Consider the following 25,542-nt stretch of genomic DNA (forward strand, 5'->3'; position numbering starts at 1 on the left):
TTACTTCAGGTAGTTTCAGATTTTGGGAGATCTTAAAATCTGATTGCAAGAAGAGTTTGGAGGATGTGAAACAAGTTTGTGTTTCTTCTGCTCTGTTAGCCACTGCTATCTTCATGGATCTGACACTCTATTTATCTGACAGTGCACTTAGTACTGCTTCGCCAGGGAAAATCACACAAAACAAGCCTGGTGCATCAGCACTTTCATTGTGTGCTGGGCTGAACCTCCCTTCACATGGTCACATCCCCCTTTTAATCCAGTATTCCCTCTCCTTTTCCCAGTCCTGCTTGTTTCTGTGGCACTTACTGCTTGTTTCCCCAAGCTCCTGTTTCTGCACTTTGTGGTTTTTGTGGGGGAAAACTGTGTATTTGTGGTTCAGACAAGTGCAGCAGGTTACTCTCCTTGGCTTCCGAAGGGGAGAGTGAGGTGATGGCTGCATTTAAGTTGGATTTCCTTCCAGACATGATGGTGGACCACTGTTCTTTGAATTCCGGTCCTGTGTAAGTATTTGTGATGTCTAGTTTTTACACGTGGAGGAAGTGATCAGTTTTGTTGTTTGTTAAAATTCGTAGTCTCTTTCCTGACAAGAGGGAATTAAAAATTAGAAGAGACTCAGAAGACTGAATTCTCTCAAATCATTGTGCTTTCTGTTGTATCATGGTTCTGTCTCACTACTGCTGGTTTCCTTGAGGCTGTAACTTAAGTTCTTTAGATAGAGTACACTTAGTATGTGGCCAGCAACATCATCAGCTCTGGTGTGTGCACCTTCTCTTAAACTATCATGTTTTCATATATGATAAAGTCTAGTTCTTTTTTTAACTATAGCTTTTTTGTTTTGGTTGTATATACAAGGATAGTTTTTGATTGTTGTTTCAACTTAGGTAACATATCACAGAGGAGGCTGGTAGCCAAGATAAGATATTTTTTGTATTTTTGTACAGCCTTCTATATTGACATGCAAGGAGTAACTCTGGACCTTGACGTTTTTCCCAGTCTGATTGAAAATGCAGTTCACATGATTTCAGGAACATCAGATGGCTCCAAAACCAAAATTGGATCAATCTTGATGGGCAGTTTGCCAAAATAAATTTTGGAAGGACACATCTGCACTTCTGAGTTCAGTTGCTTTAAAACATGCTTCAAAGTATTTTGGAGCCTCAAAAGAGCCTTACACTAGTCAAATCCAGGAATATTAAGTAGTGAGTGAGTAGGCTGTTCCCTAGATAACAGGTATTAGTGCAAGCCTTTGAGCTCAGGCCTCCATGTACAAATCATTCGACCCTGGGATTCGGGGTAACAGGTGATGATACCACCTCTTTCAGGGCCCTTAACTGGATTCCATTTTTTGAAGTGAATATTAAGCCTTCTCTTTATTATCAGATAATAATTCAAATAGGTATTTTTATTAGATAATGGTAAAATTACAGTGAATATAATGAGAAAGACTTAATACACCAGAAAGGTATTCCTATGTCCCGAATACATGATTCTTTGAAATAAGATGTTATGGCTTAAATTACTTGTCACTTCTCTGTGTTTTGCCCAAGTCCTATCTTTAAACCTAGTATTTCCATTTTCTCATTTATTTTATTTTATTATTTTGTGTGTGTGTACCATCAAATCAGATCTGACTGGTACAGAAGGATATTGCCCCTCCTTCTCCAGCAGAGCATCTGGTGGATTTGAACCGCATACCTCTGGAATTGCAGTGCAGCATCTTGCTACTAGGCCACCAGAACTCACTCATGTTTTAAGAGATTAAATAAATTCAGTGTTCCTTGAAGTGTAGACAATAGACTACTGAAAAATCCCATGAATGTGAAAATTCAGATTCATGGATGCATGCCCAGAGATTCTTATGCTAAAGGAATCTGTGTCTTGACAGATGTATTATATAGCCTTCCGTTCGCCCTAATTTCCTTTCTTGTTCCCTCTCTTCCTCTTCATCAGTTGTAATTTTTTACGACCTTGTCTCTTTTATAAAGCCCAATTTCACGCGCTGCCTTTGAGCCCCTGGCGCGCCTGCCCGTGGTGCCGGGGGTTAAGCTGCTGCGCCAAGAGCATGAGTTCGCGCATAACTGGGGCCCCAGCCCGCTGCAGGCGGCGGACTAGGCGTCTGCCGGGGTTCGCCTCTTGGGTCTCAATTCTTAGGATGATCCCTTTGGGAACGGATAGTGGGCTTCTCGACTAATTGCGTTTCCTGTGTGTGCTGTCATCCAATAAACTTTAAGTGTTATTGCAAGAAAAAAAAAGCCCAATTTCGTTCTTTCATGATCATATACTAGTCATTTCCCCTCGCTTAGCATATTTTCATCCATGTATAAGAACTTTTTTCTCTCCTCTACCTTTTGGCTATTGTGAATAATGCTGCACCAAATATTGGTGTCTATTATAGTCCTTATTTAAGTCCCTGCTTTTAGTTCTTTTGGGTATATACCTTAAAGTGCTATTGCTAACTCATGGTAATTCTAGGTTTCACATGTAATGGAACTGCCAAATACTTTGTTACAGTGGTTTGTTCCAGCCTCTGGAACCCATTGCACAGTCACTGTGACTCAGAACTGACTTAACAGCAATGAGTGAAGGACTAAGATGTCAACAAGCATCTTTTCATTTATTTATTGGCCTTCTATAAAATTTTTTTTTGAGAAATGGAAATATTTTTATTTAAATAGCATTCTGTTTATTACAAATATTTAGTATTGGCTTCCCATATTCCCCCCTTTTGTTTTTATCATAATTATGTTATCATCTAGAGAGAAAAATACATTTCTATTGAAATATTTGCTTATATTTTAATTGTTCTGGTAATTCTTTTTGTTGTTGAGTTGTAGACGTTCTTAAGATATTCTGAATATTAAACCCATGTTGGATAGTTTCAAACTGTTTGCTTCCCTTCTTTGTCTTTCTACCTTCTTGATAATGCCCTTTGATGCACCAGGTTTTTAAAATGTTGGTGAAATTCCGTTTTCTTTTGTTGCTTGTGCTTTTTTGAGATTTGTATCATATATTTAGATCATTGATCTGTTTTGAGTTAGATTTTAATAGCTAAAGATTTAGGACAACCTTCATTTTTTGTTATGTAGAGATTTAGTTATTCTAGCAACTTCTGTTGGAGAAACTATTCATTCCCTAATAATTGGCTGTATACCCTTGTTGAACATCAGTTGGCCACAGATGTACAAATTTATTTGGAATCTTACTATTGGTCTGAATGCCTTTGAGTATTAAGTTTTTGGGTTTTTTTAGTGTATGTTTACAATGAAAGAATATTTTGTTCTTTTTCAAGATTATTTTGGCTTTTTAACACCCTTTTGCAGTTCTGTATGAATTTGAGATCCATGTCTCTGTTTATATAAAAAGACTGTTGGAATTTTGATAGAGAGTGTGTTGAATATGTAAGGAATCCTGGTACTGTAAGCTGGCATTTAAGGAGGTTGCTAACTAATGGATCATTGGTTTTGAATCCACCAGCTAGGAGGAGAAGATTGGTAGTCTCCTGGTAAAGATGTACAGCCTCAGAAAACTGCTGGAGGGTCAGTAAGAGCCAGGATCACCTAGAGCAGAGAGAGAGAGAGAGTGTGTGTGTGATTTCGACTTTGTAAATAACTTTGAAGTAGTAGTGACATCTTAACAAAATTTATTGCAAGCCAGATTTAGACATAAAATGAGGGAATATCATTACTGGCACCAGACATATCTTGGTTGAAAGCAGAGAAATAAGTTTATGTGTTTTATTGATTATGCAAAGGCATTAGACTGTAGATCCTAACAATTTAGGGATAAGATTGTGAAGAATGGGATTTCCAGAAGATTTTATAATTATGCTCATGTGGATTCTATACCTAGACCAAGAAGTAATCATATGACCAGAAACAAGGAGAACTGTATCGCTTAAAATCAGGGAAAGTTAGGGTTGTAGCTAACAGGGTACAATACCTCATCAGTCTGTATGCTGAAAGCGTAACCTGAGAAGTTAGATTATTTGAAGAAGTATGTGGCCATCAGGATTGGAGGAAGACTCATTAACAGATGGTGATCACTCACATACTGACAACCTTGATTTCTAAAAATGAAGCACTTGAAGTACTTATTTAAGATCAACGAGTACAGCCCTTCAGTTGGATGTTCATTTTGGTTTTCTAAGTCTTACCCTTTAAAAATAAAGTTAGTTAAAACAGCCTATTCTTACTGGTTCTCCTCCTCGCTCATTACCACTGAGTCAGGACTGACTCATAACCAACCCTTCCACCCCAGAGTTTCCAGGGGTAAAGATCCCACAAGTGGAGATTGTCCATCTTTCTCCCTCAGACAACTAGTAAATTTGAATCACCTGTCTTTAGGTTGGCAGTGCAGCTCCCCACCCATTAGACTACCAGAGTTCCCTTCTGGTACTGCATTTACTGTATCTGATAGAGCAGAACCCTACAGAGTGTGGCGAGTTGGTGGCAGTGCCTTTCCCTTGAGACACATCCTACCTCCTCTCTTCCCTTTTCCCTTATTGCTGTAGGGCCTACTTTTCCTTTTCCACTCCACTGCCAGATCAGGGCTGGCAGCACCACCATTGAAGATGAGCATTTCCACTGATTTAGCTCTTATGAATGCCATGGACACAATGGATAGTACTCTCTCCAAGAGCTGCTGTGTTCACGGCTTCTTGAATGGGCTTATTAATAAATATAATTCACAAGTTGCTGACTCTGAGGATCTTTCCATCTAGTGGGGAGATAAAGCATACATTTGAGAATGTGTTTAGTGATATCTCTGGTGTGAGTGAACAGGTAACAGGTATCCCTGGTATCACACTGGAACTCCCAGGTAGTTTTTTTAATGCTATAGTTACTTTTAATGGACATGGAATGGAATACTGTTCATTTCTTTAGACACAGTAGGAATTGATGAGAAAGGTTGTGACTCCTTGTTACTTAGAACTAGGTGTACATGTGGTTACTTCTCCCTGATAGTACCATCTTTATTTCTAATGGTATCTTATGAGCTCCAAGAAAGGGCCTCAAACATTTTTTATCCATGTATGCTATACCTGACACAGTGTCTAGTCTGAGTAAGTAAGTGTCTAGTAAATCAGAGGAAGAAATAAGCCTGTTTATGTGGTGCCCACAGCACCTGGAGTTGGCCTGGAAATGTGCTATCCTTTGAGCATTGCTTCTCAAATTGTGCTAGAGGATGATGTCCTCTTTGATCCTCTTATTAAATAAAAAGATGGCTATCTGCTAGAAAAGAAAAATAGTGAAAATGTGAGCTGGGGCTTGGGGTTTTTTTCCCTCACTTATTTTTTGTATCTATTTTTTTAAAAAGATTATTGAGTTGTTTTAACACTACAAAGACTTAAATTTGAAGATTGGCCCTGGTCCTTGGACCACATTTGGACCCTGCTCCAGAGGATTCTTCTGACTGTTGAATTGTTATACACGGGAGAAGAGGGATTCACAGAGTAGGTGGACATGATGAAATGGCGTAGGAATTCAAGAGTAATAAAAGAAAAGGGAATGGGTGGGATTTGGTTTTGGTTTGGGGTTTGGTTTTTTTTTTTTTTTTTAGAATCCTGAATCTTTATTGAATTTCTCCATAATCCCCATATATTGGCTGTGTTTATGCTTTTCCACTAAAGAATGGTGTAGAAACGGCACACAAACGTGCACAAATGGGACAAGCTAGAAGCAGTTGCTTTCGCTTTTTTACAAGCAAATAAACCCTTGTCTCTTTTCTGAAATAGCTGTCAGCTTCCATAGCACCAAAGCATATTCTGAGCACTGTGGGGGTTCTGTGTTAACCCTTCCTAGAATAGAAATATGATTAAAGATTAGCAACATTTTAATAAATTGATACTAAAACTGGTAATTAAAGTTGTTGGGGGCAGGTTCTAGGGAGTGACACCCATTGTCTCACCAGTCACAGGGCTTTTTTACCCTGGTGTCGTGCTTTCTGTTGAAACATTAGAATTATGCATCCAAAAACAGTTACAGCATTGTGTTTTTGCAACAACCTGACACAGATGGTTTTAAATTAGTAGGTTAAAAGGAAAACCATTAAATAATGTGTTTTGAAGACTTTTTTTTAAAAAAGGAATGGCTTACTCCTAGGGGGATAAAATAATCACAGGACATGATACCTGTTAAACAGGAGTATTTTTGTACAAAACATTCATTTTATTGGGAATACTTGCTTCAGTTCTGAATATTAAGAGAATTGGAAACATTTGTCGATCTGAGGGCTTAGAGTTTATAGCATTTATTTATTGTTGTTGTTGCTGTCATGTGCCATCAAGTCGCTTGTGACTCATAGCAACCCTGTGTACAACAGCCCTAAACCCTGCTCTATATCCTGTGCCAATCGCACTGCCTCTGACACACCCATCCCGATTACCCCAGTCACCGAATCAGTCCATAGAGGGTCTTCCCCTCTTGCGCCATCCCTCCATGCTCCCAAGCATGATGTCCCTCTCCCAGGACCTGCATTTCAGGTCCCCCTCAGTTTCAGCAAGCAGGGTTGTGTCATCTACGTAATTGTTCAACAAAAATACAAATTTTCCCACCAGCAAATTGATGCTGACTTGTCAGTGTGATTTAAGACTAGCTCCTTTGTGTGTCCAGTGAAGAGATTTAGGTGTTAAGAAAGCAAGAAGTATTTTAATACCATTCTGGAAGCTCTTTGAACACAATTCAAAATAGTAGATCAGAATGCTAATTTTTTTTTATTGTTAAAAAAAATGAGTGTGTTTAGAACATGAAAAGGTCTGGTGGTGCAAATGGTTAAGTGCTCAGCTGCTAACCAGATGTTTGCCAGTTTGAATCCAGCTGGCTGTTTGAAGCCATCATCATTGGCTCCAGAGGGGGAAAGATAAGTAAAAAATGCTTTCATATTCCTTTCCCCAAAGTAATTAGGTCTTGAAAGAAAAGAAAACTTCCCCTGGAAAGCAACATGAATGCATAATTATTTCATTTTTACCTCGTGTAGCTCAAAGAAAATGAACGGCACCCTGGACCACCCAGACCAACCAGACCTGGATGCTATCAAGATGTTTGTGGGCCAGGTTCCGAGGACCTGGTCTGAGAAAGACTTGAGAGAACTCTTTGAACAGTATGGTGCTGTCTATGAAATCAATGTTCTGAGAGATAGGAGCCAAAACCCTCCTCAAAGCAAAGGTGAGGCTTTGAGGTTTTTCGTATGGATTTTGCTGTGGTCGTTGAAGGAAAATGTCCTTTTCTATTAAGCTATATCTTTAGCCAAACACATACAGTGACTTAAAAATCAAAAGTTACATTGACTTTGTAAGGATGGTTTGTAAATTAAGTCTTTGACAGCCCTTTGCAACATGCCTGAATTCAAAAAAGAGACCCATTTATGTCTCATTTGAGCTTGGGAATGAAATTACATTATTCTAGTAAACTAGCCACAGAAAGTTGTCTTTAGTGTCTTGACTGGAGTAAGTTGGGGGCGGGGGAAGCCTGTGGATCTTTTGTGTGTAGGCATCTTATTTGAAGCAGCTCAGTCTTCTGAGATTCCTACCAGTAGGAAGCAATGGTACTTTAACAATTGTAAAGGAGGTCATGTTTTCTGTAACAGTAAATAGCATTCATTGACAGTGATTTAGTTGGTTTTCTGAGCAACATTAAATTGTAATTAAATCTAGCCCATTGATAAAGTTCCAGAATAATCTAGGAATTGTCTGCTTTTAATTTTGTGAAATATTATTTATTCCAGGGTGCTGTTTTGTTACGTTTTACACTCGTAAAGCTGCATTAGAAGCGCAGAATGCTCTTCACAACATGAAAGTCCTCCCAGGGGTAAGAATACTCTTATTAGTAATAGAATGTTGTAGTTTTGATGCTTGGAGCATATTTATCAGGCCTGCACTGAAAAAAATTTTGAGGGAAAGGAATTGATGGAGAGAAACTGAAGACATAAAGGGAGCATTTCAAAGAAGGGTCAGGTGAAAGTGTTGTCTCTCAAGAGTCTTGGGGATACAGATCATGAGAGACACATGAATGAGCTATCTTAGACATTGAAAATCAAGTGCTTTCAAATGAAGAGCTCTTAAAGGTCTAATTTTCAGTATTGGTTCTGAATAACCTTTAGCAATACAATGATAATTCTCTTTCGTTTTTCCTTCTTAGATGCATCATCCTATACAGATGAAGCCTGCTGACAGTGAGAAGAACAATGGTAAGCAGGCATATAAAACCTCTTTATAAGATAACTTTGTAGTTTGTTTGCTTTCCTTACAACATCTGAATTGCATTGTGTTCTGAGTAATTTGTCATACTAAAGAGCTGAACAGAAGATTCCAAAAGGCAGCACAGGATAACAAAGCAAAATATTACAATGAAATGTGCGAGGAGCTAGAGTCGGAAAATCAAAAGGGCCCAACTCGTTCAGCATTTCTTAAGCTCAAAGAACGGAAGAAAAAATTCAAACCTCGAGTTGTTACAATCAAGGATGCTTTAGGCAGAATATAAAATGATCCAGGAAGTATTAAAAGAAGATGGAAAGAATATACTGAGTCACTGTACCAAAAGGAATTGGCAGAGACAGAAGAATTTAATGAAATAACATATGAGCAAGAGCCTATGGTGATGAAGGAATAAGTTCAGGCTGCTTTAAAGGAAATAGCAAAAAATAAGGCCCCAGGAATAGATGGTATACCAATTGACATATTTCAGCTAACAGATGCTGCCCTGGATGTGCTCACCAAGTTGTGCCAAGAAATCTGGAGAACAACCACGTGACCAACTGACTAAAAGAGATAGATGTTTGCTCCCATTCCAAAGAAGGGTGACCCAACAGTGGAAACTATAGAACAATCTCATTGATTTCACATGCAAGCAAGATTTTACTGATGATTATCTAAAAATGACTGGAACAGCACATCAGCAGAGAACTGCCAGAAGACCAGGCTGGGTTTAGAAGGGGTCATGTTACTAGGGATATTGTAGCTGATGTTAGATGGATCTTAGCTGAAAACGGGGAATACTAGAAGAATGTCTGTGTTTCATTGATTATGCAAAGGCGTTTGACTGTGTGGATCATAACAAACTGTGGCTGACTCAGAAGAATGGGAATCCCAGAACACTTGATCGTGCTAATGCAAAACCTATATTTGGAACAAGAGGCAGTCATCAGAACAAAGCAGGGAAACACTGAATGGTTCAAAATTGGGAAGGCTTTATACCAGGGATGTGTTCTATCTCCATACCTTTTCAACCTGTATGCAGAACAGATACTGAGAGGCTGGGCTCTGTGAGAAGAAGTGTGGCGTCAGGATTGGTGGAAGCTCTATTAACAATCTGCATTATGCAGATGACACAACCCTGCTTGCTGAAACTGAGGAGGACCTGAAATGCTTGCTACAGAGGGTTAAGGACCACAGCCTTCAGTATGGATTGAGGCTCAATGTCAAGAAGACAAAGATTCTCACCACTGGACCAATCGGCAGCATCAGGATGGATAGTGAAGAGATTGAGATTGTCAACAACTTTAGTCTGCTTGGCTCCACGGTCAACACTCCTGGCACCAGCCGCCAGGAAATCAAAAAACGTATTGCAATGGCAAAGTCTGCTGTTAGGGAACTCCAGGGTACTGAAGACCAATGGTGTCACTCTGGAGACTAAGGTACGTCTGATACAGGCTATGGTCTTTGCAATCACTTGTTATGCATCAGAGAGTTGGACAATGACCAAGGAGGATAGAAGGAGAATTGATGCCTTTGAGCTGTGGTGCTGGAGAAGAGTATTGAATGTACCCTGGACTGCCAAGAAAACAAACAGATTCATCCTGGAGAGGGTTAAACCTGGCTGCTCCTTGGGGGCAAGGCTGCTGGGGCTTCGTCTGACGTACTTTGGACATGCTGTAAGAAGGGACAGGTCCTTGGAGAGGGACATCATGCTTGGGAGGGTAGAGGGATGGTGCAGGAGGGGAAGACCCTGTATGAGGTGGATTGATTCAGTGACTGGGGTAATCGAGATTGGTGTGTATCGGAGGCAGTGCGATTGGCACAGGATAGAGCAGGATTTAGGGCTGTTGTACGTAGGGTCACTATGAGTCGCAAGCAACTTGATGGCACATAACAACAACAATTGTGTGTCTACAGAAATAAGTGGTAAATAGTTCATAGGGAATCATTGAAACATTTTAGAATTTATTGAAATACCCTTGAGAAATTTAATTTCTTTATGGACATGAATGTGAAAAGTTAAGAAGGGGAACTTGATCCTCAAGAAAATAGGAAATGAAAATGAGCGATTAATTCACAGAAGGCTGTTTTACCTATGAAATCTATACCCTTCTTTAGTGGGATAATACTCGTAAAAACAGGGTGTCCTATACAGGGTACTAAGCATGAATAAATTAATGTATTCAACAGCTATTATCTCCATTAATCAGATAAACAGTCAGGTTCAGAAGCATTCCTTAACTTTCACAAGATCCGGGAGTTCAGATATTTAAATGGCTCCAATTAGAGTTGTCAGAGCACTCTAGTGACCTAGTGGTAAGGAACTTCGCTGCCATTCCAAAGGCACATGGTTTGAATCCACCTACTGCTTGCTCCTTGGGAGAAATCTGGATAATCTCCTCCCATTCAGTTTACAAAACCCTCTGGAGGGTCATTTATGGAATGTATCCAACTTGACAGTACACAACAATAGTTATAATTGTAAAGTACTGCTGACTATTTTAAACGTCAGGATTTTGGAGATGTTACATTAGGAAAAATAAATATAAAAATCAGTAAAATTCTATAAAGAGTCAGGGCAGTTTAACCCAGGTAGTTAAACTTCATAGACTATGAACACCTCCCTTTTTAGTAATGATTTTAAGCCTTTTGTGTTTTACTTCCTTAGCAGTGGAAGACAGGAAGCTGTTTATTGGTATGATTTCCAAGAAGTGCACGGAAAATGACATCCGAGTCATGTTCTCTTCATTTGGACAGATTGAAGAATGCCGGATATTGCGGGGACCTGATGGCTTGAGCCGAGGTGAGGACTCTTTTAGAGGAGATAATCATCTTAGATTGGAGTTTCTTTTTCATTCGATCAGTGGAAACCAGTGAACCCTAGCTAACAAGACCTTCTGAGGATGGAAGGAGTTGGGCTGCTGCTTAATTTTTTACTTCCTGTTGAATGAATCATCATTCCTCTCCCATCATCTCTCCAAGTCTGAACCAATTCATAGCTGACCCACCCTATAGATCTTCAGATGTTGTAAATTGCATGGAAGGAGATCGCCCATCTTTCTTCCTCGAAGCAGCAGCTAGTGGAGTCAAACTGTCTGCCTTTGGGTTAGCGTTCCAACTCCTTACCCACTAAACCTCCAGAAGCCCCACCCCCACCTTCACCCTGGACCCTAAATTCCATTTTTGGCTTCATATATTAAAATTCTCTTTTGTGCTTATAAAAGTTGTTGGTGGGATTTTCATCTTTTTTCCTTAAGCTTTTTTTCTTGTCTGTGGTTTTCTCTTTCTTTCATTATTGTTGTAATGTGTGTCACTCTGTTATATCCACCAGTTCATAATACCTTGAAGGCAGAGGCCATGTGTGTATCACTGACACTGATACACTCATAGTGTGTACTTGGTACACATAGTAGGTGTTTGATAAATAAGCAAAGAGATGAAAGTGGTTTTAATTCTTCTCTGACCAGGTTGTGCATTTGTGACTTTTACAACAAGAGCGATGGCACAGACAGCTATCAAGGCAATGCACCAAGCACAAACCATGGAGGTAGGGGACAGATGGGGAGGAGGGAGTGTTCTTGGGCCTGAGAGTACATGTCCAGCTGGCATTCAAGAGTCCAGCAGCATGTACAGCATCACATTGCCCTAAAAATTAAACCGTCCATTTGCCTTAAAGTTGAAATCCAATGATTTCTTTTACATATCTAACATTAGAAATGTCCTCTTCTGCCATTTAAGAGTCATTTAACAGTGAGTGGAATAAGCATTCACCAGAAAGCAGGACTTGCCTTTCACCTAGATGGAAGATCTGACTCGTTGATTTTGGTATTTTCATAGGGTTGCTCATCCCCCATGGTAGTGAAGTTTGCGGATACACAAAAGGATAAAGAACAGAAGAGAATGGCTCAGCAGCTTCAGCAGCAGATGCAGCAAATCAGCGCAGCATCTGTGTGGGGGAACCTCGCTGGTTTAAATACTCTTGGACCCCAGTATTTAGCAGTGAGTCTTTGTGGTTTGCTTTCTGCAGACTGTGCAAGCTCCCAGCTGTTTCTTCTTCTCCTATCCATAGCCAACAGACACAGAAGCACTTATAAGTTTTACCATATAGACATTTTATGTAAAATTACAGCCAACACAACATTCTTTTAAGTCAGATTAGTTTCTTCCTCATGTGTCACACACCTCTGGCTGTATCTAGAGGCATCCACCATAAAGTCATATTGTGATTTCCTGATTTAAAGATCTACTAGATACATCTCATATGTCCTATTTATCTTCATAACTTTGAGTCTTCCAAATCATTCTATAAGAAAAGGTTCTTTTCAGCTGACTGAGAGATCAGAAGATTAACATGGAAATTACTAAATGCCTATTATAGGTATGTATTTGAGTTCAATGACATGCTGAATAGAATTTGAGATATATCATCCAGAGTCAAGTTGCAGTTTATTATTTAGACTTAGGAGGTCTGTAATATACATATAGGAAAATATTACTGCTTTGATCCTCCAAGGAAGTTCAACTAGCTGAAGATATTTAAAACCATCTCATCTGTGAGTCAGAGAGAGATCTGTGAAGCTCATAGTGAAGTAAAATGAGAAGCCACTATAGTTGTATAGTTTGCCAAGTATACATTGTAGTAACTAGTATAGTCATTAAGCTTTCATCTTTTAAAAATACACAGAAAAATAGCAAAAAAATAGCAAAATTGATCACCTCATGTCTCCAGATTTCTACAGTGGTAAAAGAAATCACATCATGTTAGCTGGCATTTCTCTGAAGTTAAGACTTGTAAGATGGCTCATACATACACAGGTAAAATGGTTTCTGATTGCCAGGATAAGTTCAGGAAAAGTTCAACAGTTTATCTAAATAATTCCACTTTTGAAAGCACTCTCCTAATTTACTTTTCTAGGACCCTGTTTGAGTCTTTTAAGGGAAAACTGCCCTTTTTAGCATTTTTAACATAATCCAGCCAAGGACACAGTAGTCTATGTGAAAACCATGGTGTCTTCATTTCAATTAGCCATGCCCTAAGAGCTGATCTTATTTAGAAATTAAAATATTATGTATAATACGCCCAGAATATTTAAGAAAAAAAATTAAGCTGTGCTGGGTGCTGATGTACTGTGTAAATGATTGTAGTGTGTTGTCTGGAATATATACATTTAAGCCTGAACTCTGCTGGACTAGAACTGTGGTTCGACTCTTTCAGTCTTTGCCTGATCATGAATCCCTTTGAAAAGCTTATAAAGCTTGAGTGTGTATACATTTTTCCATACATTATTATAAAGATTTACAAACCTCTGAAACCCATTCCTGACCCAGAGGGATTTATAATGACAAAAGAACTAAGACTCATAGACATGAGAAAAGATTAAATGAAGATTCCAGAAACAAGAATATCAGTTCATAAAGAGCAAGTAATGGAATTTGAAAGTAGCAGAGATATTAAATAAATCAGTTTAAAGAAAATTGTGGTTTTTTAAGATACAGAATAAGTTCATAGAGTTCCATAAACTCAGAGACAAACCTGCTTGTTTAATTGGTTACACCACAGTCACTGAAAGTTTATGGTGAACTTGATATGTCTCACTCCATAAATCATTTGACCATCTAATAGTGAAGACCAGTTTCAAGGAGAGGAAAAAGATAGGGTTTGATGCATATGGTGTAACATGGGGTATTTGTTTGTTGTGGCCACTAGAAGAGAACTGGTAAATACTAAATGGTCAGATATGTGAAATATTAGTGGACGACAGAAATTAGCTGCACTGATGGAAACAATCCAAAGAGTAGAATGTGTGGAATTAACTAAGGAGAAGAACTAGGAAGAGAATAAAGAGAAATAGTAGCCCTCTACATGCAGGCACGAATCCTAGTCAGTTGCACAAATGCTCAGGTTGGGGCTGTTTCCCAGCTCTACTGCTGTCCTGTTAGGTTGCATTCTGCTTCCCAGGGGCTTCATCTTGGCTCAGTATTTAGTGAACACTCTGTCTTCTGGGCCAAGGCTTTACCTGTCTTGCATTGTCTTGTGTCATACGCCTCATGTCTGTGTGTTGGCTTGGGTTCTTGTCTTCGACTTTCTTCTCTCTGGGGTCCTCTGCACTCTCGCTTTGCTGTGCTGTAGAATTATCCCAGATGCAGAACCAGCCCTCACTCTCACTCTTGTTCTGTTTTTTGGTGTAATGTCTAGCTTTATTTGCAGCTCCTTCAGCAGACTGCCTCCTCTGGGAACCTCAACACCCTGAGCAGCCTCCACCCAATGGGAGGTAAGTGTTTTGCTATTGTGGAGGAGCGGCATCGCCAGGCCAACAGACCCCACCAACCAACAATGGCCTGAGAGTTCTGCAGCATCCACCCTGTGCTTTAAAAGGAGCAGGGGCAGACTTCCATGAGTTTGTACTATCCATGGAGAGAAAAATTAGTTGCTCATCACAGAAAACACTAAGATGAACAACCCAGGACTCAACTGTCTTTTTTTCTCTAAGATGACTATTATTATTAGTTGATAGGAAATAATTCAGGAGCTGCCCCTGCCCATCATCCCTTAAGTCTATTAGAAAGAAGATGGAAAAGATCTGTTAACACCTTTGGTCTCTCTGAGAGCATTCTTACATGGGGAAATTACAGGAGCTCTTTCTCAGTGAAATGAATTTTCCAATGACATGAAGGAAAGTCAAAGCTACCTTCTGTGAAGAACACTTATTCTGAAGCTACTCCAACTGAAGTAGTTAATTTACATTTGTTTCTTCTGTACAGGAGGCACCTTTGTGTGTGTATGGTGGTGCATAACATGCACAAAAAATAAATCTGAGCCAGGGACCCTTCAGCATATGGGGCAAAGTCCTGAGTGGCAGCTCCTACCTTTTTGTGGTGAGGAAAAGCTATGCAAGAGCATTCAGAAATAGCCAGTCTTAGTGGAACTGCATCTTGCTGTTTAAAAATTTTGATAGTGATTTATGCTATTCCAGGGATTACAGTACTTTGCTGTGTTTTGGGTTTTTTGTTTGTTGGTTTTGTGGGGTTTTTTTTGAGAATGTTAGATGCAATCAGTATTGTAGTTTTTATTCTCTCTCATTCTTTCCACTCCTTCCCCCGCCTTTCTGCCTTTTCATCATCTACTGAAAAATGCCATCAGTGCAGTTCGCATTTCTTTTTCTCCTTATGTGTTGCCTCAGTTCTACAAGGGAGGGCTCCTTTTTTTGATCATTAGTCTGCTATTCAAGATTTTCTCTTTATTCTTTGTCTTGTTGCATCTCTCATACTACTCTTCTATCATTCCTTGCTTGATCTTCTAGAGCGCACTCCCACATTTTCTGATTGTTTACCTCCATTGCAAAGAACAAATCCCCTCTACAAAATATGAGTGAGTGTTGACTACAGTCCCATTCTCTGCCACAGGGTCTTTGCAATGTTCTTCACTCTGGCTCTTGACCCCACAACAGGTCACAAACATATATCTTCTTTCTGCTTTCCCAACGCCCCCTCTTTAATGCTCACTAGGGAGGCATGCTTTTCAATTCGATTTCCCTTCTCTGAAGAAATTTTGCCAAGTAGCTTAATAAGTTGAGTGATTCCTAAATCTCTCCGAGCACTGTAAGTGTTGCTTGTAAAGCTCATGTGTAGACCAGGCCCTTTTTGCCTGTGACCAGTCTTCTGACAGTGAGTGCTGTCATTGCTACAGTGGGTATGCAACATCCTTATTGGTCAGCTGATGTCTTGCTTTGGATCTTGCAGGGTTAAATGCAATGCAGTTACAGAACTTGGCAGCACTGGCTGCCGCAGCTAGCGCAGCTCAGAATACACCAAGTGGTACCAATGCTCTCACTACATCCAGCAGTCCCCTCAGCGTCCTTACCAGTTCAGGTAAGTGTGTCTTGCGGGTTACTGTGCCATTGGATGTTTGGGGTAAATCCTTTCTGAAAGGCAGATTTCAAAGAGAAGTATGTTTCAGAGTGAAACTAATGAGCTCTCATTTCTAAAGAAAATTAATTCACATATGACAAATTATCAAATGTCATCTTCCGACTTAAATGTCAGCGTTTTTAGTTTGCTATGATAGTGGGGGGTTTGGTGAGGTGGAGGGTTTTGTTTGTTTTTAAGCCTGCAAGGGCAATTTTCAGAATTAATAACAGAAAAACCTCACTGCAAATAGAATAATTGAGCGCTACCACTCTGATTCAAAGGTAAGTCATGGTTTGAGTTTAACTGCTGGATTTCTAATAGCAGGGTCCTCACCTAGCTCCAGCAGCAGCAACTCTGTCAACCCGATAGCCTCCCTTGGAGCCTTGCAGACATTAGCTGGAGCAACAGCTGGTCTCAATGTCAGCTCTCTGGCAGGTAAGGGGCAAGACTCAGTGTACCAGGCTATTTCTTATAGTGATGACACACTACAATCACATGTCCTCATTTCTGTCTTCTTAAATACTCTGGGAGTGTGACACTTGACATACTCATTTCCTCTCTAAACCGTAGCACATTTTAAACAGTCCTGGTGTGAATACCACATACATTATTATTGTGAATCAGTGAAATTAGAAACAAATAATGGGATTTGAAGTCAGTCCCAGATTAACTTTTCACCTTTGTCCCATAACTAACAATAACTCTGAACATCGTTTCTAAGGTCTTTTATATTTTTCTTCTGTGAAGTAAGAGTTTATGAAATAAAGGGTGGGAGGAATATGCAAATCTCTAGAGTTATTATGAGATGAAATGAGAACATATGTGAAGTACTGAACTTGTCATGTGTGCCTGACACTTAGTACGTGCTCACTAAATTTTGCCTGGTGTTACTCTGGTGATAGGTTTACCCACGTCTACTTACAGGCCATAATATGTCCCTTAGACTGAAAGGCAAGAACTTTTATTACATTGTAGCTCTTTATAAGAAAGTGGGGGAAATGGAGGCATTCGTGTGTAAATGGTACTACTTCTCCTAAAGGTTTAAAGAGGGTTTTGGGAAGAGTTGCATTTGGCTGTGGCTTTTTTTTTTTTTTTTCATGACCCCCATTAACATCAAGGCCTAATGTGTGTCCTCCAGTCAGATTGGGTATTTCTCTTCAGGAGGAATATGAGGGAGAGAGATGAAAGGTGGTACTTGTTGTTTGCCCTCTTTTGATTGTTTGCTCATAAGTCTGCCTTTGGCACACGTTGAATTCTAATATATTAATCTTTCTCTTCCCCTGAACACAGGAATGGCTGCTTTAAATGGCGGCCTGGGAAGTGGCGGCCTTTCCAATGGCACTGGGAGCACAATGGAGGCCCTCACCCAGGCCTACTCTGGGATCCAGCAATACGCTGCCGCAGCGCTCCCCACACTCTACAACCAGAATCTTTTGACACAGCAGAGTATTGGTGCTGCTGGAAGCCAGAAGGAAGGTGTGTGCGAAGGAAGAGAATGGAGGATGGGATGGGTTGGATTGAGTTGGGTTGGGTTGCTCTGTCTGTGCCAAAACTGAATGGTGGAGCACAGATCAAAGAACTATACTACTGATCTGACCAGCACTTTCTTTGGCAGTGTCAGAATTGACTGAGCAGCTCTGTAAAGATAGAATCAGGGTTTGGAATGCTTTCTGGATAGGATACAGATCATACCACTATATTCTCCCTATGATGGGGCTGCAGATGAAGAAAACTGTTGGCCTTATTGGGTCAGACATAATTTGAAATGCTGAAGAATTGATTTTGTTAGGAAGTCTTCCCTGCAGTTACATATTTGTCAGAAGATACCTGTCCAGGTGAACCTTTTGGGTGGATCATGTGACTGACTGTTCCTTCACTTTCTCATCTATGTTTTCTCTGATTCTGGATAGACTGAGGGCTGACAGAAGGGTTATGGCCCATGGATTGATAGATTGCAAACTATGTGCTCTGACATAATGGAGTTAAATTTAGAAGAGGCTTTCTAAGCAGAAAATTGTATGAATAGAATGCCCTGCTAACATCTTGTGCTTAAGTGTGACTCGGATTGATAACTAAGAGATGGAGAGATAAAAGCACTTAAAGTAGACTTTTACCTTCTCTTGACTTAGCCAGGAGAATCCTTTCTCACATGCCCAGAATTAGACTCTGTACCCTTAGGGCCCTGACCTTTCATTGGAGACTAAACAGGCCGAACAGTAGGTGTCCAAAGGATGCCCTGAAAAATGAGGAATAGATAAATCTGAGAAGTTCTCTTTAAGCAGAGCCTTTTTTAAAAGGGAAAAGTCCAATAAGAGGAGTTATTGTTAGTACTGGTGAGTTAGAACCAACCTATAGCTGACCCTCCAGTGGATTTTCAGAGGCAGTAAATCAGGAGATTCTCTGTCCTCTTGCAGAGCAGCCGGTGGATTGGAACCACAAGCCTTTGGATAAAGCAGTGCACTCCTTACCACTAAGCCACCCATCAGAGCTCCCTACTTAGGCTTGAGGAACAGTAAAGACCCTGGAGCAGTATTGCCCAATAGGTTTGACCATAGAAGGAAGACCAGCATGTGGCTGGATTATGGTTGTCATAAATAGGTTCTATTTAGAAAAGCATTAAGCATATGTGATCAGAAGAAGAAAATGTAATCTCTTTTTCCCACAGAGTGAGTTGACTCCACTATGATAACCTCATGTATATCACAGAACTGTGCTCTGTGGATTTAATAATTTTTTTTTTTAATTTTGTGTGCGTGTACCGTCAAATCAGATCTGACTGGTACAGGAGGGTATTGCGCCTCCTTCTCCGGCAGAGCATCTGGTGGATTCGAACCGTGTTCCTCTGGGATTGCAGTGCAGCTTCTTGCCACTAGGCCACCAGAGCTACCCTTATTAATTTTTTAAAAATTACCTTTCCTCCGTAGGATTTTTACTAGTAAGGCTCTGAGAGGCTATTCTTCTGAAATACTTCTGGGTGGACTTGCACCATGTAGGGAGTTCCAAGAATTGATCAACACCTTTTAAGAAAATTTTGGGAAAAAGTTGAGTTTGTTTATTTATATAACGTAAAATCTCCACTTTTTAATATAGAGTACATTCTTGTAACCACTAATACAGGTTTTTATTTTTATTGATGTTACTATTCCTTAAAATTCCCTCATGTCCCTTTGAAGTTGCTCCTACCTTCATTCTTTTCCTATGACAACTGCCAGTCTATTTGCTGTCCCTGTCATTTCTAGGGACAATTTTGAAGACTATTGTGTTTACAACTTCTGTACTTACTGTGAGCCATTTGTCTTGGTGCTATTGCTCTATGGGAGAGTCTTCCTCCCCCAGAATAGAAGTCTGACACCCCTTGAGAAGGGACTGTGGCTAAACATAAGAGAATAAATCTAGTTCAGGAATTGCTCTTCAGTTCCCTGATTTGGAGGAACTCTGGAGTTAGCTAAATTCATCTATAGAGGGTTTGTGAAAAGGAAAGACAACATATGCTTGAGACTGAGATCTTGGCAATCATTGGATGTTTTGAAGGTCCAGAGGGAGCCAACCTGTTCATCTACCACCTGCCCCAGGAGTTTGGCGATCAGGACCTGCTGCAGATGTTTATGCCCTTTGGGAATGTCGTGTCTGCCAAGGTTTTTATAGATAAGCAGACAAACCTGAGCAAGTGTTTTGGTATGTTGGCTTCCTTTCTGGAATTTGGGTGGAATTGATTATTTTACCACTGAGAAAGATAGGGGATTCATTGCACGAGGAAGAGTTGAATTGAGTATTATTGTTAATTTGGCCTTGGAAAGCTCCCTTGCTCTCTCTTTTTCTTAACCTTTTGTGGTGGAACTGATTTTTATCCACACTGTTGCTCTAAATGTATGGAAAATGGCTTGGGGAAAAACCATGTAGATGTCAGGTGATTGTTTTAGCAAACCCACTGCGTTCAATGCCCTATATGACAGAAAAAGTGCCCCAAAGAGTTTTTAAGGCTTATCAAGTCAGCCTCAATTTCACTTATGGAGTAGCTGGTGGATTCAAACTCCCAACCTTAAACCACTACCCCACCAACTCAAACTCCTTGACATCAAATCATTTCTAATTTGGAGTGAACACCCATCCAATTTCCAAGGCCATAAATCCCATTAAGAAGAGAATGCTCACTTTTTACCCAAAGCTTGGCCTTTGGTTAGCAGATCAACTCAGCACAGATCAGATAATGAATTAATTTCATGTGACAAAATTTCCAAAACTTGTTTTTGCTTGCTGAGAAAAATTGAGATTGTAGATTGAGTAGGATTGAGAATCCCCTTAACCTCATGCCCCTCAACTAAGCTGCTTCTTGGATACACAGGTTTTGTAAGTTACGACAATCCTGTTTCTGCTCAAGCTGCCATCCAGTCTATGAACGGCTTTCAGATTGGCATGAAGCGGCTTAAAGTGCAGCTCAAACGTTCAAAGAATGACAGCAAGCCCTACTGAGCGTGCTCCCCTCTGAGACTGGAGTGAGAGGGTCTTCTGGTAAGTGGGGGAGGAGCACCCTTAATGATTCGAAGCCCTAAGGCTGTGTGTTTACAGCCCTGGACCCTGATCCCTGCCACTCTCGCAGGCACAGCTTGCCCTGAAGACTCGGCTACTGCCTTCTGTGGGAGTTACGCTTCGTACAGAGGACGAGTTTGTGCTTTGGTTTCCAGTGTTTTACTTTGGAGTTAGGTGCCATATCCTGAGTTGTTTTTGTTGTTTTTTTTTTCTCCTTTATTTAAAGTTTGCTGTGTTTGTACCAGTGTGTGTTGAGAAGGACCAACACCAAACCGCCCTGGGAGAGGGGGAATGGAATGGGGAAACATTTCAAAAGAAGATGAGAACTTGCCCCACATTACTACCCTAAGAGAGAGGACTAAGTGGAACAAAGACCTGACTCCCAGAATCTCCCTGAATGTGGGGGTGGGTGGAAAGAGCGCTGACCACCCGGCTCTGTGACGGTGAGAAAGCAAGGCAAGATTGGCTTTGAGAATTGGGGGATACTGCTGGACACCACTCACTCAGCCTTTGGCGCTGGAGACAGAAACTTCCACGGCAGCCTTCTGTGGAAATCCTGAGTTTTTGCCACCAATTTTTCAGATTTCTATCCCTTTTCCCCAAGAAGGGGCTAGCAGTTTTCTGGCGAAAGAACACCTGCAGTTTGCCTGGCTTATGCAAAAAGCAGAGACCTCTCCCATTACCAGCTTTTCCAGCCAGCCTTTGTGTTGGATCAGCCCTGCCTAGCCAGTGGCTGCCTGGGAGAAGCAGCCCATCATTCTTGGTCCTTTTATTTGAACACCAAGTTGTAGAGCCTGATCATTTTCTAATAACACGTCCTTTTGAGGAACTCCCTTAGGGAAGACACTGCCTGTTTTTTTTCCTTACAGTTCACCTTGGCAAGGACCTTATTGCCCTCACAGCCACCGTTTTTCCTGAGGGCATATCCTAGAAGGGCTTGCCCTAACTAGCTGAAAGGGCTCCTCTCCTGGGCAGAATAATCAGAAGCCATCTAGTTGGGGGAGGAGCCTGCTTCTTGACTTACCTGACTCAGAAAGCCAGTGTCCCATGTTGCCTAGTGGCCAGCACTAGGATAGAAGTATCTGCACTTGCCTCCTTGGTGGAGGCGTCTCAGATGTGATAGACACGTGGAGGCCTGGCAGGTCCCTCTCCTAACCACTTTAGCCCATCTTCTGCTCTTGGGGACAGAGTGAGTCACTAGAACGTTTACAGCTTCCCTGTGGATTTAGTGTTCATTTACCTCAGTATTACCATGTGCAGTTTTGTCCTCATGCTCCTTCTAGTTAGGTTCCTCCTGCCTCCCACAGGTTTGGCTCCTGCTCTGACCTGTGACCCACCCAGCCTCTGGGCTTTGCCTTTGCTCCCAGAAATGTTGTGGGGTGGTGAGCTAGGAAGGATATGGTGGCGACATATACCTGGGCAGAGGTAATCCTACAAGGATCTGTCTATTAACCAAGGCCAGGGACTGGGTCTCTAGGAGCTTAAGCCTCACAAACATCAGTCCTGACCTTAGCAGCAGAGACCGTAGAAGGATTGGTTCACCGTAAGACAGATGGGCTGTCCTTGTCACGCTCTCCATTTAGGTAGCAGACAGCAGACAGGGATTGACCATCTTGCCTCATAAAGGTAGTTGGTGGTGTTGGGCTTTCCCCCCCCATTGAAACTGGGACAGTTCTTTCCTACTCATAGTGATAACTTGAGTCTGTTGTCCTCTAAGAAACGTGAAACATACACTTCTGAAGCTGAACCACGTAAACTTGAATTTTGCGCACTTGGGAGAAATGTGTCCTATGTTTCAGAGGATAAAACTGTTCCAAAGGCTTCCAGGGGCATGATGGGGTTTTTTAAATAAATGCAAAAAATAAAAAATAAAAATGAAAAAAGAAAACACACACAAAAAAAAAAATAAAAAAAAAAAATGCTAGGTTGGGGAGGCGCTGTTCTGAATCCCAACCGGCTGGAACCAAGAATGTTGTTTCTATTTTTATAGAAGTTTTATACAGCTCCGGGGTGGAGAATATTTATTACCTAAATTATATCTCTGGAAAAGGCCAGGATTTTGTAGAATCCAGAATGTGATTGTTGTACACACAGGGTGCTGTGTATGATTGAAACTACTGACTTTCTATGGCCCGTTTGCAGCCCAGCTAACCCGCCAGAGGGGGAAGGAGTTAATGCTGTGAATTGGCAGAGGAGAGAGCTGTGCTCCACAGGGTGCTGCTCGAGCTGTGATTGCTGACCTGCTCGCACTCCCTCCTTAGCCAGCCATTGTGTGTGCTTACCCTGGGCCCAGATCCCCTTCCCAGACCTCACTAATGCCTGTCCTTGGGTTTGTCCTGCACCCTGGGCCCTCACGAAACCCCTTTCCCAGTAACAGAAGGCAAAGGTGCAATCAGCCTGCTTGTGATACCAGCCTGGAGGCTAGTGGGTTCTCTTTTCTAAAAGGAGTGAACCACAGCAGGGTCCTGGGCTACCAAAGCAGCCAACTGGTGAGACCATGCGCTTCTCTGTCACCCCATCCCCTGCCCTGTAAGCCCAGCAGCAGCACTGCCCTAGAGCACAGTTCTCTCCCCAGGCCAAAGATGGTTTTGTGAAGAAGCTGCTCCCCTCCAAGTCTGTGTGTGAAGGGACTCAGCTCAGAGAGCGGAGACTCACAGTCAAGTCTTAGCAGTCCTTTTCTGTTGTGTGGGGGTTTTATGTACATTGTGCTTTCTGCTGTAGTTTTGTTGTTTCCTAGGGTTCCATCATGAAATTGATTTGTCCTGAATGCAACCAGACTCCTGTCTCCTGGGTTCCACCTAATGACCAGGGCTTGTATGGAAGCTAAGAGCTTGGATTTCTGGGAACAAAGAGCCATTCCCATAGGGGTTAGGGAGAAATTCTAACCCTGTCCTGAGAAGCCTCCTGCCCCAGCCAGCATCTTCCACTTCCGCTCTGGGTGCTGACAGGGAGGGAGTACGGGGAGAGGCTGGGGCTCTGACCCTGTGGCCTTCTCTCCTGCTGGGATGCTTTGGGAGAAATCCAAGCCTTAGATTCCATGTCTCTGGCAGTTAGATGTTTTCTTGGTGTCCTCCATGTCCTTTTTTGACTTTTCCCTGTGTCCATTGTTAGCATGTGCAAAAGTTCCCTGTCATTACCGGTGCCCCACCCCGCCTCCTCATTTCAGGGCTGTACACACAGTGAGTGTCCTGTTCTCTCTCTCTCTCTGTTTGGATGTATTGCTCTGTGTAACTCAGTGGGTCTCCCTCTTTCTGGTTTGTTTTTTTTTCTAGATTCCTGCCGTTTGTTCATCGTTGTGCCTAAAGCATGTCGATGTGGCGTCAAGTACATCGTCCAAATCCCTGTCTCTTCAGCTTCTCTGATGCTTGAACTCTCACCTTTGACCTTGTGTTGATCTTTGATGCTGACGTGTATTTTTATTATGTTTGTTTCTTTCTTTGTTTTTTCTTTTTTCTTTCCTTTTTTTTTTTTTCCCTTTTGTGCTGCCAAATTGGTTTTGCTAGAACGACTGCTGAAGGGGAAATATTTAAACTTGCATTTGAATATTAAAAAAAAAATCTATTTTTCTAGAACTTCATAAGATAACCACTTGATTTTGTGATTCCAATTCTTTGTAATTGTCTTCAGAGCAGCCCTACTAGCACATACCGCGTGGTGTTTGTATTTCTGTGAACACACAGCCAGTCCGTTTCTAGGCTTTGTTTCTCTGTGTGCTTAGTTTTAAAGACAACTTTGAAGTCAACAATGAAATAAAAGATGTCACTAAAACCTCTGAGGCTCCTGAGCACATCTTGCTGACAGCGTTTGTGGGGCTTGAGGAGACCACATGTGTCTTTTTTGTTTTTCCTGGTTCTCGGCTGCAGAACACACCTTTCGGTTTTGGCTGAAGGCTGCGTTGGACCGCAGCCAGCCCTTTCCCTTTTTCGTGCGTGGTTCTTCCTGTGGGAAGCCTTTGGACCCCTCCCCTTGGCCCGCCTGCATCCCCTCCATGCTTGTTCCTATAGTCTCCACAGCAAAATGTGATGCTTCAATTTTTTTTTCTTCTTTTGTTTTTATGTTGATTTTTTTTTCCCTTAATATTATGCCCAGGAAAAAAAAACAAACACAAAACAACAACCCAACAAGTTTTGCATGTTTCCTGCTGTTTCTTCACACCTTCGTATATATCACCTTCACCTCTCTGTTTTCTATAGTTTGTGCAAAAACTGATCGATTTAAAAGGGTTTCAAAGAAGCTGTTTTAAATTGTTGTGGAATTGACTTTTCCCCTTCACGATTGTATTGTTTTGTTTTGAAGTGGCAACTTCCTCCTCTGTTGCCCATTGAGCGTTTGCCTGTGCACTTAGACTGTCACTCCATGTGGCCTCTGGACTTCACTGGGGCCTCTAAAAGGCTGGTCGCTCTGCTCAGCAAGGGCTGTGAAGGGGCACAGAGTTAGGAACCCAGAAGGTGGCTGCAGGTGGGCAAAGAGGCTTAGCACATAGGGGAATGAGCACCCCTCGACCCAGAGGAAGGCAGGTGCTCAGAACCACAGGTAGGAAGCCATCTGAGCGCTGAGCGGCCATACACCTGCTGGCTTTTCTCAGCGACAAGCACAATACTACAGTCTTCACACTGTTTACAGCCCTGAGCACCAACCACCCCAAGTTGGCTCTTCACCTCAGCCCTGCTGTGTCTTAGCTAATGGGGTGGGGTGAGGGCCAAGATTTGGATTTTTTTGAGTGAAGAGCCAAGTAGCTATTGTCTCTGGGTGCCAGGCAAGCCAGTTCCTTGTTTTCCTGAAGGGAACTGGCCCTCCTCTCTTGTGACACCATCCAGCCTCGGGGTCTTAGTAATTTGAATAGGAATGTGAAGGACAGCGGAGAGAGCCCAAAGTAACAGAGTCGTGGGTGGGTCTGTGGAGGTGTGAGCAATGAG

At 41.5% G+C, this 25,542-nt stretch overlaps 1 protein-coding gene across 5 annotated transcripts; it reads left to right on the forward strand.

Moving 5' to 3' along the window:
• Nucleotides 1-367: 367 nt before the first annotated feature.
• Nucleotides 368-24,401, forward strand: CELF1 (CUGBP, Elav-like family member 1). Of its 5 annotated transcripts, none has more exons than XM_006896677.1 (14): nucleotides 368-500; nucleotides 6,976-7,163; nucleotides 7,723-7,805; nucleotides 8,136-8,184; nucleotides 10,863-10,994; nucleotides 11,659-11,738; nucleotides 12,029-12,190; nucleotides 14,388-14,463; nucleotides 15,932-16,060; nucleotides 16,424-16,534; nucleotides 17,390-17,575; nucleotides 19,631-19,774; nucleotides 20,442-20,608; nucleotides 21,934-22,494. In XM_006896677.1, exons 1-13 carry the CDS (start codon nucleotides 430-432, stop codon nucleotides 20,567-20,569), a joined length of 1,539 nt encoding a protein of 512 aa, XP_006896739.1. In that variant the 5' UTR covers nucleotides 368-429; the 3' UTR covers nucleotides 20,570-20,608; nucleotides 21,934-22,494. The 5 variants fall into 5 exon arrangements, with proteins under 5 accessions (XP_006896739.1, XP_006896738.1, XP_006896741.1 ...); XM_006896676.1 differs by lacking the exon at nucleotides 21,934-22,494 and adding an exon at nucleotides 23,899-23,976 and having other exon boundaries at nucleotides 430-500; nucleotides 10,860-10,994; XM_006896679.1 differs by lacking the exons at nucleotides 368-500; nucleotides 21,934-22,494 and adding an exon at nucleotides 23,899-24,401 and having other exon boundaries at nucleotides 6,980-7,163; nucleotides 10,860-10,994; nucleotides 14,400-14,463; nucleotides 16,421-16,534.
• The last annotated feature ends 1,141 nt before the right edge of the window (nucleotides 24,402-25,542 follow it).

The sequence above is a fragment of the Elephantulus edwardii genome, unplaced genomic scaffold (genome assembly GCF_000299155.1).
Source record: "Elephantulus edwardii isolate Elephantulus edwardi_28Jun2011 unplaced genomic scaffold, EleEdw1.0 scaffold00189, whole genome shotgun sequence".
Taxonomy (NCBI): Eukaryota; Metazoa; Chordata; class Mammalia; order Macroscelidea; family Macroscelididae; genus Elephantulus; species Elephantulus edwardii.